At 36.0% G+C, this 13100-nt stretch overlaps 2 protein-coding genes across 2 annotated transcripts; both read left to right on the top strand.

The window, feature by feature from the left end:
• Positions 1 to 384: 384 nt before the first annotated feature.
• Positions 385 to 6393, top strand: LOC143578687 (casein kinase 1-like protein HD16). Its single transcript, XM_077062176.1, has 16 exons — positions 385 to 462; positions 1524 to 1655; positions 1729 to 1802; positions 1894 to 1963; positions 2044 to 2099; positions 2181 to 2252; positions 2334 to 2428; positions 2508 to 2574; positions 2657 to 2786; positions 3467 to 3685; positions 3804 to 3934; positions 4677 to 4851; positions 4955 to 5045; positions 5121 to 5278; positions 5913 to 6101; positions 6189 to 6393. Exons 1-16 carry the CDS (start codon positions 385 to 387, stop codon positions 6246 to 6248), a joined length of 1797 nt encoding a protein of 598 aa, XP_076918291.1. The 3' UTR covers positions 6249 to 6393.
• Positions 6394 to 11670: 5277 nt separating this feature from the next.
• Positions 11671 to 12363, top strand: LOC143578683 (uncharacterized). Its single transcript, XM_077062173.1, has one exon. It carries the CDS (start codon positions 11671 to 11673, stop codon positions 12361 to 12363), a length of 693 nt encoding a protein of 230 aa, XP_076918288.1.
• The last annotated feature ends 737 nt before the right edge of the window (positions 12364 to 13100 follow it).

Here is a 13100-nt window from a genome sequence, read left to right as displayed (position 1 = left end):
GTATTAGTGCCTTCCGTTCACAAGACACCTTCTCCCCCCCTTGGCATTGTTCTGGAAATTTCTATAAGAATACACCGCCACACTCACCGTAAACATAACATAAAACAACACCCACCCATCTGACTTAAAACAAACCATTCTGCAGCACGCCAAAACCCTAAAATCCCTAAATTCCTTTTTCTCCCTCGATCGGCTTTAGACAATTTGAATTGATGGATAATGCCCCAATTGCGTCCCAGAAGACGACAAACAATTGCTGCTGCTGCTGCTGCTGATGATGATACAACCAAACCCAAACCACAAGACAAGAAGAATGCGACTACTACTGTAAAACAACTACAACTACAACCAGAGATAAAGATTAATAATAATAATAATAATCATATGGATGATGAGTACGATAGCGCCGATAAGCCTTTCGCTGCTGAAGATGAAGCCTCCACCGCTCCTCTCCCTGAAAAGGTATTATTATTATTATTATTATTATTATTATTAACTTGGGTATAAATTATCTATCCTTTTTTTTATTGGTCACATTAACTAATACTTTATATGATGATGATGATTATTATTATATAAGTTTCTGTTTCATCTGGGATTAGGTTTTTACTAATACTAATATTCAATGCCCTCTTGTTTCACTATTTATTTTAATAATAATATTTTTTGTTTTTTCTACTTTTTCATCTGTTAAGTTTTGCCAATACTGATTCTAGAGGGTTCAACTCAAGTTTTTGTTTATTATATCTGTTCACTTCTGTTGTTGACTTGTTTTTCAATTTTTTAAAGTTTTTTTTACATAGTTTTAGCTAATTATAAGCAGCTAAAGATGCAATTTTTGCTATGAGAACAGTATCTGTAGCAGGCCCTGTTGCTGTCAATAGCCCTAGATATAGCGTATTCCTGCTAACTTGATGCAGCGGCCTAATAGAGCAAGAATTAAAGGTTTCTGTTTTCCTTATTTATTATTATTATTTTTGAATAAAAAAAGAGTTTTTTTTTAAGGTTTTTTGTTTCAGGATTGAAAAAAAAAAACCTGTTTTCTTTCATATTTACCAGATTTTTGATAAATATACATGTAAAATATTTCTAAAATTTTCTTCTTGTGTATCGCTAAACTTGAAACAGCGCCCGCTATTTCATCACTATCGCTAGATAGCATATAGATATGTTGTCGCTATCATCCACTGTTTGCTGTTGACAACTATGGTGGCAGGTTGAAGTCTCTTGATACTTTCAGTAAGGCAGTTTTGGTCTGTTTGTTTTCTAGACCATAATTTTGTGCTTTTTGTTTGTTAGCCAGTGTGTGATTTTACTTGTAGTCTGCTGTAGGAATTGTCGGTGTGTTGTCTTGATGATATTGGTAAAAATATTGTTAAGCCTCACACATGTATTGGTGTGATATGCTTAACTTGTTAATTAGAATACACAAGTTTTAGTGAAAAAAGGTTGTTTATTCGTGTGATTATTAAATTTTAGCACTTGATTTTATCAAATATTTAATCAGTTTCCACTAAAAACAGGTCCAGGTTGGTGGATCGCCAGCATATAAGATTGAGAGAAAACTTGGAAAGGGCGGATTCGGGCAAGTATATGTTGGACGCCGTATTAACGCCCCTGTTCCTCATGAAAGAACTGGTTCTGGAGCTGTAGAGGTATCACATGGTTTTCTGGTTGCATGCTGTCGTTATATGAATGTCATCTAATCTATCATTTCTGATATTATAGGTTGCATTGAAGTTTGAACACAGAAGCAGCAAAGGATGTAACTATGGACCACCATACGAATGGCAAGTTTACAAGTAAGCCAAATCAAGCTTTTAATTTATGATTCAATATTTTGACATTCTTGTTGCCGTAGCCTATGATAATTGTTTGATTGATGCTTTTCAGTGTTCTTGGTGGAAGCCATGGTGTGCCACGTGTACATTTTAAAGGCAGGCAGGGTGATTACTACATAATGGTACATTTTGTCTATTGTGCTTTTGTGTATTTATTTATTTATATTTAAGTGAATAGTAGCTATGTTGATAACGGTTGAAGGTCATGGATATGCTTGGCCCTAGCTTATGGGATGTTTGGAATAACAACTCACACACGTAAGTCCAATTTCATAGCGGCTTAAATGCACACACATACAAACAACATTTAACTAATTTTTATCTGTTTTTCATGTTTAGGATGTCAATTGAAATGGTTGCATGCATAGCTATAGAAGCCATATCCATATTAGAGAAGATTCATTCCAGAGGGTAGCTTTAATTAACTGTTTCCTGAGTTATTTGTGATATTATATACACATGGTATATAATATAATACTGGTGATTTTTCAGGTATGTACATGGTGATGTTAAACCTGAGAATTTCTTACTTGGTCCTCCAGGAACATCAGATGAGAAGAAACTGTTTCTTGTTGATCTCGGTTTAGGTATATTCTAAATCATTTTTTTGGGTTCTCTTACATCATAATATAAAATGCTTCTAAAACATGTGTTTTATTTGTGCAGCCACCAGGTGGCGAGATTCATCATCTGGATTGCACGTTGAATATGATCAACGACCAGATGTGTTTAGGTATGTTGATGACGTTGTTATGTAGTTTTTTCCATTAATAAATAATTATTTGTGTGTTGATGTTGATATTATTATCTTGAAGGGGAACGGTTCGGTATGCGAGTGTACACGCTCATCTTGGTAGAACAGGAAGTCGGAGGGATGATTTGGAATCCCTTGCTTATACACTTGTATTTCTTCTTCGTGGTCGGTTACCATGGCAAGGATTGCATGTTGGTTCTCAACTTTGAATAGTTTTCAAATACATGTCTGCGTGTTGGCCTGTAAACAAACCGAATATTTAGTGAATCGTTTGGCAGGAAGTTCGTTTATGTTTGTTTATACAATAAACGAACAAAAATAAAAATGAACAACTCTCATTTGTTCATTTAGTTAATAGAACTAACATCTATACATGTCTTGTTCGTTCATTGATGCTTGTGAACATCCGTTTAATCAAGTTTGTTTATGTTCATTTATATTCGTGATTTTACGTTTGTTTAAGCTGGTTTGTCTGCATTGTTAGTATTCTCAGATAATTTTTTCCACCCCACAATTTACTTTAGTTTTAACAAGTTTTTGGGCACAACACATTGGTGCTTACACATACTTTTAGTTGGTTTTATTTTGGTTATGTTTGTTATCTATATTTAGTTATGTTCGTTTGTTTACATCTGTGAAGAAAATAAATGGGCACGAATATGCTAATTTTCTTAACAACAAACACTAACAAGAAAATTTTGTTTGTTTAATTGTTTGTGATCAATCAATTGTTTGGTTATAGTTAAAACAAACGGACAAGAACATGCCCCATTTTTGTTCGTTCAGTTCGTTTTCAGGCCTATTTGCGTGTGTCAGTGTGTTTTTATTTATAGCTATTTGGTGTATTTAGATGGTGGTTTAAAATGTGTAGGGTGAGAATAAAGGGTTCCTTGTGTGCAAGAAGAAGATGGCGACTTCTCCCGAGACGCTTTGCAGCTTCTGTCCTGCCCCCTTTCGGAATTTTGTTGAATACGTTGTTAATCTGAAGTTTGATGAGGAACCTTATTATGCAAAATATGTTTCCCTTTTTGATGGGATTGTTGGTCCCAATCCGGATATTAGACCGATCAACACTGACGGTGCTCAGAAGGTATTTAACTATATATGTGTCAAAATTTGTTGCTTATGTTTAAATGAAATATTGAACCTGAAATGTAGTATGAACTCAATTGTTCTGTTTCTAACATGCTTTTTGTATAATCTATTAGCTCATTGGACACAAGCGGGGAAGATTGACAATGGAGCAAGAAGATGAACAACCGAAGAAGAAAATACGCATGGGGATGCCTGCAACTCAGTGGATAAGTGTATATAATGCTCGCCGCCCAATGAAGCAGAGGTACTGCATTTCTTTGTTTTTCTTTCCTTTACTGGTGTGTTTGCATTTGATTTATTGGGTGAAAAACTAATATGATATATGGGAATTAGGTCTGGCAATTGCCACTTATAAAGTTCGTTTATTTTGGATACATAGCACACAAGGTTGTAAACAAGCCAAGACGCCCTGAGTTACTCGAGATCGGTTCACAAAAAGCTCGAATCAAGATGAGCTTAAACGAGCTCGAGCCTAAAAGGAAGCTTGTATAATAAGCGAGTCCAAACCTGAGCTTCAGTTATCGAAGCTCGAGTCAGCTTGCGAGTGCCTAAACTAGCCAATTAGTTAAATAGTTTTGTTTAATATATTTATTAAATATTCTATATGAAATTATGATAAGCATAACTAAATAGTATATATATATATATTAGGTTATATATATGTGTATGTATTTATATTAATTATTAATAAGAAATAATAAACGAGCTAAGCTCGAGCTTATAGAAATAGTGCTCGAAACGAGCCAAGCTGAAGCTTGAGTTTTCTGAAACTTAATTGAGTTGAGTTTAGGCTCGGCATGTTTACACCCCTGGTAGCACCTTCTCCGTTTTCCTGATTTAAAAAATAGATTGTTATTGCAATAATACAGTATTGTGGTCATGTTTAGACATTGACAGGTGATTGTTTTTCTACTGAAGTGAAAGGTTTTCATATTTTACATGTTTTCCATCTCTCACATGAATATGCTTCCTATGTTGTGTTGTAGATATCACTATAACGTGGCAGAAGTGAAACTTGCTCAGCATATTCAAAAAGGAAATGAAGACGGATTACTCATCAGCAGTGTGGCTTCTTGCTCAAACCTATGGGCTATTATCATGGATGCAGGCACCGGATACACCTCTCAAGTTTACCAACTCTCTCCCGTATTTCTTAACAAGGTTCTTCATCTCATTTGTTACTTATAATTATATGCTTTATATTATTTACATACTTGAGGAGACAACTAAGCATTTTGTTTGTCTGTGTGTTTTTAAATTAAAGGATTGGATTATGGAACAGTGGGATAAGAATTATTATATCAGTGCAATAGCAGGTTCCAACAACGGGAGCTCTTTGGTTGTAATGTCAAAAGGTAAGCGTGATTATATTTTCGCTTATAGATGTTATCTTTTAGTGTTGTATCATATGTTTCTGTCCTGAAATGTAGGGACCCCGTATCTTCAACAGTCATATAAAGTTAGTGAATCATTTCCGTTCAAGTGGATAAATAAAAAATGGAAAGAAGGGTTCCATGTCACTGCTATGGGAACTGCAGGAAATAAATGGGCCATCGTTATGTCTCGTGGTGCTGGATTCTCTGAACAGGTGTGTATTTGCTGTTTGGATCATAATTTTAGAATTATATTTGGATTAATTTCATTTATATCCTTATAAACTTAAAAATTTTTATATATACCCAAGAAAACCTAAAAATATCATATATACCCAACTTTAATGAAATTTTTATATGGCCATTCTACCCTTTTTCATTATATTTGTTTAAGTCCTATGTTTTATTTGGATTTTGATCAGCATTGACAATCTAACCAGGTATAATTACATGATAATCGAATGATAAGCAATCTAATATTTTGAGAAAACTATTGTTTATTGGTAAAAATAAAAAAGTTTGAAGTTAAAAATGGATAAAAAAAATGTTCAAAAATGAAAAAATAATAAAATTTCAAGTTAAAGATGGGCGTATATGAAAATTTGAAGTTTAGATAAATAAGGGTAAAATGGTAAATTTAAAATTGCTTTTAATGAATTAGGGATATATGATATTTTAACTACTTTGTTAGGACGACATAATGATATTTTAGTTCTCCGTTGGTATGTATATAAATGATATTTTTCAATTTTATAGGGGCTATATATGAAATCACTCCATTACTTTTATTATTATTATTATTATTATTATTATTATTATTATTATTATTATTATTATTATTATTATCAGGTTGTGGAACTAGACTTTTTGTATCCAAGTGAAGGCATTCATAAAAGATGGGAAGCCGGGTATCGGATAACGGCAACTGCAGCTACATGGGACCAATCTGTTTTTGTTCTTAGTGTACCAAGAAGAAAACCCACAGATGAGACACAGGAAACACTGCGGACTTCAGGTTTTCCTAGTACACATGTTAAGGTTAAATTTTTGTCTCCCTCTCTCATTAATAAGTTGGTCTAATGTATATGCTTGATTTGCCAATAACTTTGTGGTTTCGTTGTGCAGGAAAAGTGGGCAAAGAATTTGTACATTGCTTCTATGTGTTACGGTCGAACTGTCTCATGATCGATTACAGTCCTATATATCTAGACCAATAAACCGTTTTCAAGCGGAGGTCCATTTCTATTTGCCAAATAATGGTAGTACGCAAAGTAATTTGGCTTTGTTTTTTCTTTAATGGTTTAGATGATGCTTTGTAGTTGCATATGAAACTTGTTTTTGAACGTGGTCGAAGGGGGGTTGTGAACATGCTTTAATTAATGCTTGAATCGAGCTTTGATAGCTTTTCTTCCATGCTTTGTTTTCTATGTTGCATCTGATCCTGGTTTATGTATGACTTTAGTTATGTTGTCTCATCTACCTTGCAAAACATGTAAAGGGTTAGAATAGGTTTGGGTGTTATTTTAGGTTAGGTCGGAACGGATCTTGACAGGTGGGTACTGGTTTGTTTTAAATTAATGTGAATGTTTAGTTTACGGTATATTTAGCTACACTACTACATCTCCATCTCCTCCATCTTTGTATTTATTTGTAAGTTACTAAACCTTTCATTTTTTAAGGGTGGATGTGGTGTGAGTTTGCTCTCCCCTATCATCCTGTGATTTGTTGCAATGGATATATTACTGTGTAACGGTCAGATTAAAAAGAATACATTATAAATACCATTCCACATCAATTTTATACCCTTCTCTTTTGTATCTATATTCTATTATTACATCCTCTTATCTCGTTTTCATCATCTAATTATGATAGTTCATCGTTCAATGATGTAGAACTAGATATTGTACAGGTTCTTAGATTGGGTGCACAAGAGGCGTTAAATCGACATACACCGACGCCAAGAGGCGCCCAAAAAAAAGTTGCATGACTGAGAGACTATTTGTTGAAGACCCAAAAATTAACGCATACTTTTTCAAGAGAGAAGGTTTCGGATGTCAATGGATCTTTTTTACGAATTGTTGCAGACATGGAGAAAAACTCATTTTCAACAATATGATGCTAGATTGAGAAAGGGGTTTTCGTTAATACAAGCGTATGAGGCTTGTGTTGACGCTTACGATGAGGTATTGTGTATATATGAAAGAAGTCAAGAACATCACATGGCACTCGTCATACTTCTGTGATGGTAATAGTTCATCTACATGAAAAATATTTTTTGCATAGATCAACGATACACAACATAGAACTTTTATATGAGGCTCATGAAAGCAGACATGGATTTCCCAGGATGATAGAAGCATTGATTATACCCACTGGGTTTGGCGGAATTCTCCAATGGAATTCCGAGGTCAAATGAGGAGATCACGAGTACCCAACCATTTCTCATTAAGCGGCGACCTCTCAAGATTTATGGATTTGGCATGCATTTTTTGGTGTTGTTGGTTTGAAGAGCAACTTAAACGTCCTACACTAGTCGTTATTCAACGAGCATATGCATGGAACAACACCTGGGTGTCCATTAACATTTGATGTGTTAACGATTTCTACTATGGTTATTAGTTATTACCTTGCAGGAAATAATAGACTTATATTTAGCATATATTTCTTGACATGTAATTAGTTTTATTGTTGATATCTTTATCAAAAGTTAGGAGATTGTATTTTATGTATTTATACCAAGTTAATGAGATTGGACCAATTGAGCAGAAAATTACAATCTCCATCATGGTATCCAGCTCCCCCTAACCGTACCATGCGAACACGAGGCATGGACGGTATAACAAAACCAAAGAAATTATTTAATCTTACAGCCACCACTATTCTACCCGTTCCCAAAAACCCCGCCCTTGCCTTGTCCATACCGGAATGGCATAGTGCCATGACCAATGAATATAATGCCCTTATTAGAAACGAGACTTGGGAACTTGTACCAAGGCACCCACAAATGAATGTGATTCGGAGCATGTGGTTATTTAAACACAAGTTTCATTCGGATGGTAGTCTAGAACGCTACAAAGCTCGTTTAGTTTGTGATGGGCGTTCGCAGCAGGTTGGCATAGATTGCGGGGAAACGTTTAGTCCGGTCGTTAAACCAGCAACAATTAGAACAGTGTTATCTATCGCTTTATTAAGGTCGTGGCCCGTACACCAGTTAGACGTTACTAATGCATTTTTGCATGGGACTCTGAATGAAACTGTATACATGTATCAACCAATGGGATTTCGAAACAAGGAATATCCGAATCATGTGTGTCGGTTAAAGAAATCGCTATACGGGTTAAAACAGGCACCAAGGGCTTGGTATCAACGATTCACAGACTACGTTTTAAAACTGGGTTTTCGTCAAAGTGGGTGTGACAACTCTTTATTTATTCTACATCAAGGATCTAATTCGGCATATCTTCTTCTATATGTCGATGACATTCTTCTCACGGCTTCATCAGTTTCACTTCGACAACAGCTCATGTCGCGTTTAGCTGCCGAATTTGCAATGAAAGACCTTGGTCAACTTAGCTATTTCCTTGGAATATCCGTTACTCGCAAAGGTGACACTATGTTTCTCTCTTAGAGTGCTTATGCTCATGACATAATCAAACGGGCCGGTATGCAATCTTGTAAGCATGTCGCTACTCCTGTGGACACTAATGGCAAACTGAGTGACGTCTCTGGATCCACATTTGATGACCCGACTCTTTATCACAGTCTCACGGGGGCATTACAATACTTGACATTTACTCGACCCAATATTAGCTATGCTGTTCAACAAGTTTGTATGCACATGCATGCACCCATGACAACCCACTGTCCCACTGGGACGCTCTCAAACGCATTATTCGCTATGTGAAGGGGACGAGTGATCTCGGTCTCACATTGGGTAAAACAATTAACCCATCATTGGTCGCTTACACAGACGCTGACTGGGCCGGGTATCCGGACACCCGACGTTCCACCTCGGGCTATTGTGTTTATTATGGCTCGAACCTTATTTCATGGTCTTCGAACTCGAGCGCCGAGGCAGAATACCGGGGTGTTGCAAATGTAGTTGCCGAGATATGTTGGCTTCGGAATCTTTTATTGGAACTTCATCGCCCGTTATCTTGTGCGACACTTGTGTATTGTGATAATGTTAGCGCCATTTACCTATCAGGTAATCCCGTACAACACCAACGTACGAAACACATCGAGCTTGACATCCACTTTGTATGTGAACAAGTACAGCGGGGACAGGTCCGTATTCTTCATGTGCCATCACTGTATCAAGTTGCCGATATTTTCACTAAAGGCCTACCGCGCATCCTTTTTGAGGACTTTCGATCCAGTCTCAGCATCCGTTCACCTCCGACTTCGACTGCGGGGGTGTAATAGACTTATATTTAGCATATATCTCTTGACATGTAATTAGTTTTATTGTTGATATCTTTATCAAAAATTAGGAGATTGTATTTTATGTATTTATACCAAGTTAATGAGATTGGACCAATTGAGCAGAAAATTATAATCTCCATCAGGAAACATATACTCTGTTTAGGCCGTGTTCGTAATATCAACACGTTTTGTAACCGAAGATAAAAAATAATGTTTGCTAAGGCGAAAAAAGCGGTGAGAAAAGACATAGAAAGGGCTTTTGGTTTTATGAAAGCGAAGTGGGGTATAATTCAGCTACTAGCTCGGGCAATGTATCCTAGAAAAATTGTGTACGCTTACATTATTCTAGATAATATGATTCTGAAGGATGAAGGTAGAGTCTGAATACATACCCCAATTCTCCAAACAATGAAAGGTGTATGACCAATTCATAAACATGATCATGACACCAATTTGACCTTACGATTTCACTTATTGAGCATATTTGGAACACACACGTGCCCACCTCGATGAGTAGTTAGTTTTTAATGTTATTTCTAATTCCTGTATTTTTTTTTATTTTAATGTTAGAATTTTTACTATATTAATGATAACTTAATTTGAAAAAAATAATGCTGATTTACATTTTTAATTTTAGTGTTGTAGTTTTTAATTTACTAATGAATTTTAATTTTTAAAAATAATGTTAATTTACTTTTTAACTTTTTAAAAACTAACGAATTTATTTATTTTGTTTTGATTGAATGATGAAAGATAAAAATGAGACTCGTCTTTTAGAAAGATGGATTTGGATGGAATGATTGAGATCTTACGTGATGTTTTAGTAAAAGAGAGAAAGTGTAAAAGATGGATTAAAATTTGGTGGCTACTCTCCTCCCTAAGTTTCATCCTTGCGATATTCCAAAGATGAGGCTCATTGGAGCATGTAAGTGTTATCTTGTTGAGATAACACGGGTCATGTAATCATTGCGCTGATGGGTGATATTGTGGTCGACTAGCAATATATGGCTATCGTACTAGTGGGTTTCTGGTGGTCGGCACGTTGGGGATTCCTGAGGAACTGATTTGGTTGGGTTTTCATGATTATCAATTTGGTCATACGGGTAGTAAATGCTGCAATTTCATTAATTATTTGGTAAGAAGTTCTCAAACAAGTTACAAACATATAATTAAGAGTCCAAACCGGGTTCTACATTTACCAATTGTAACCAAAACAACGTATAGCTATCCACTTATTATTTTTCAAATGACCAACTGAGCATTAACCCTTTGCTAGCATTATCTAAAGAGTGACCAAATGTTTCATATGCCTAAATTAATTTGCTGAACAAAGTTTAACCAAAAAGCCATAGTTCAAATTTCATTAATTTGTACAATGTTATTTATTTATTTTTTTTTGTGGGGGGACTCATAACACGAACCGAATCTTACAAATTTAACAAAAAAGATGAAATCAATCGGTTTACAAAAAATGAAAACCGACCTAACCAATCATGCACTCTCATACCTAATTAGTCTCCAGTTGAGTCATTATTTATATAACATTATGCTCTGTTTTTTAGTTATACAAACAATATGTGCATTGACAAATCCATAAATTTTTTGCTGTCTTTTTTCTTTTTGTAATATGATTTATTTTAAATTGACTTAGAATTTTGTTTCAACTTTGATCACCTAAATAATGATAATTTTCCGTTACAACCTCTAAAACAAGAGCATACAATTAGGATTCTTAGTATGCATCATTTAATAAGTATTTACAAAAAATAACTGAAGTAAGTTGAAAGCTATAAATTGTTTCTTCAAGTAAGTTGAATTAAATTCCTCCTTATTTCTTTTCCGCTTTGCATTTCAACATGTAAAAATTGTTTCTTTCGGCTCCTGGAGGTTGGCATTCAGTTATTTAAAATTGTAATATATGTAATGCAAGGTGGCCCCCAATATGCCCATCAACCCGATTGTGTTATAAAATATAAATAATGTTAGCCAATGGAAAGTCAAAGTCCTGTTGTTGACTTGCCTTGCGGACAACCGAACGCAAACATTAACGAGGCAACCGGTAACTTATTCCACCACATTCCGTTCACGTCTCCTCAAAGAATCTCATCTACATTGTTAAGTATTAACCAACACACATCCATACACAATCACAAACCAAACCAAACCAAACCAAACCAAATTAATGGATCCCTCCGCCTCCAACTCATCCTACCCACCCGAACCCCTCACCAAACGAATCCTCCGCGCACTCGAACAACGCCTCCGCCTCCTACACCGCTCCAACTCCGAATTCTTCATCTTGGGAGCCACCGGCAACGTCTACACCGTCAACCTCGCCGCCTCCCCATCATGCACATGCCCCGACCGCACCACCCCATGCAAACACATTCTCTTTCTCTACATCCGCGTGCTCTCCGTCTCCTTAGACGACCCATGCCTATGGCGCACCACCCTCCACCCCAACCAGGTCGCCCGCCTCCTCTCCGCACCGGTGTCCCTTGAAACCGTTGCCGGTCTGACCATCCGGCAACGGTTTCAGGAAATGTACCAGCACCGCGCCGCAACCCACCCTGGGGGCAAGGTGCCGCCGGTGCAGGCCGAGGAGGGGGCCGAGTGCCCAGTTTGTCTGGAGGATATGGGGAGGGAGGGTCGGAAGCTGGTGGCGTGCGCCACGTGTAAGAATCCGATTCATGAAGAGTGTTTGTTGGCGTGGAAGAGGAGTAGTAGGAGAAGGTCAACCAGCTGTGTGATATGTAGAGCAAGGTGGAGGGATCGAGCAGAACAAGAGAGGTATATTAACCTCTCGGCGTATGTTAGCCAAGATGAAGTAGAAGAAAATATGACGCGTGGGGGTACTGAAGATTGTGTGGGGTGAATTTATTTATTTATTTATTTATATTTAAGTAGAGCTAGTTTAGTTTAGTTTAGTTTGTTGATTTCATTGTTTCATTGAAGTAATATTGATTTATTTAAATGTAAATTTCAACATTTCTTTGTTTGTGAAGAATCCAAAAACTATGAGTGATCAAACAATGTATAAAACTGGCCATGTTACAAATATGTCAACAGGAAATAGTGTACGGGTGTTTTTGTTTCATAAATATAAATATATAAAAAGTAAATTATGAAACTTAAAAACAAATATAAAGTTTTAAAAGAAATTTTAACTAGTCACCTGGTTGTATGTAAAGATTATAAAGGAAATAAAGACAATCTAAATAACATTACAGCCACAAAAATAAAGGAAAAAGTTAAAAGACAACAAAAATAAATGCAACAAAACAAGGGAAGAAGAAACAACTTTAGGTGGGAAAGGAAACGGGTGCATATAAGCCCTGCCTCCAACCCTTTTATTAGTCACGACGACTTAAAAGACTAGGATGAAATCTTGTTTGGAGTTTTATTATTACCACTTTACAACCGTTAATGGATCATAGACGGCAAGTCTGTCGCAAAAGACAACAACCATCCCTTTCTAATCCATCGTTGATCATTGAGGGATTAACAACAGAATCTTTTAAAGTTATATTTTTTCTTGGGAGAGATTAATCTATGGTTTCCTCACAAAATAACTGGCTGACAGATATTACACAATGTATCTTTTGTGGTTTA

Source organism: Bidens hawaiensis, unplaced genomic scaffold (genome assembly GCF_021521415.1).
Source record: "Bidens hawaiensis isolate Kalapana, Puna unplaced genomic scaffold, B.hawaiensis_p1.1 tig00029322_1, whole genome shotgun sequence".
Classification (NCBI taxonomy): Eukaryota; Viridiplantae; Streptophyta; class Magnoliopsida; order Asterales; family Asteraceae; genus Bidens; species Bidens hawaiensis.
The sequence above is the reverse complement of the archived record's forward strand: the minus strand, read 5'-3'. Positions and strand labels throughout refer to the sequence as shown.

Bases quoted from the DNA above. Each gene is read 5' to 3' on its own strand.
- LOC143578687 (XM_077062176.1), top strand. From the start codon at position 385: ATGGATGATGAGTACGATAGCGCCGATAAGCCTTTCGCTGCTGAAGAT. The intron at 2,253-2,333 runs GTAGCTTTAATT...GTGATTTTTCAG, and splicing joins GAGAAGATTCATTCCAGAGG to GTATGTACATGGTGATGTTA. The intron at 5,279-5,912 runs GTGTGTATTTGC...TATTATTATCAG, and splicing joins GTGCTGGATTCTCTGAACAG to GTTGTGGAACTAGACTTTTT.
- LOC143578683 (XM_077062173.1), top strand. From the start codon at position 11,671: ATGGATCCCTCCGCCTCCAACTCATCCTACCCACCCGAACCCCTCACC.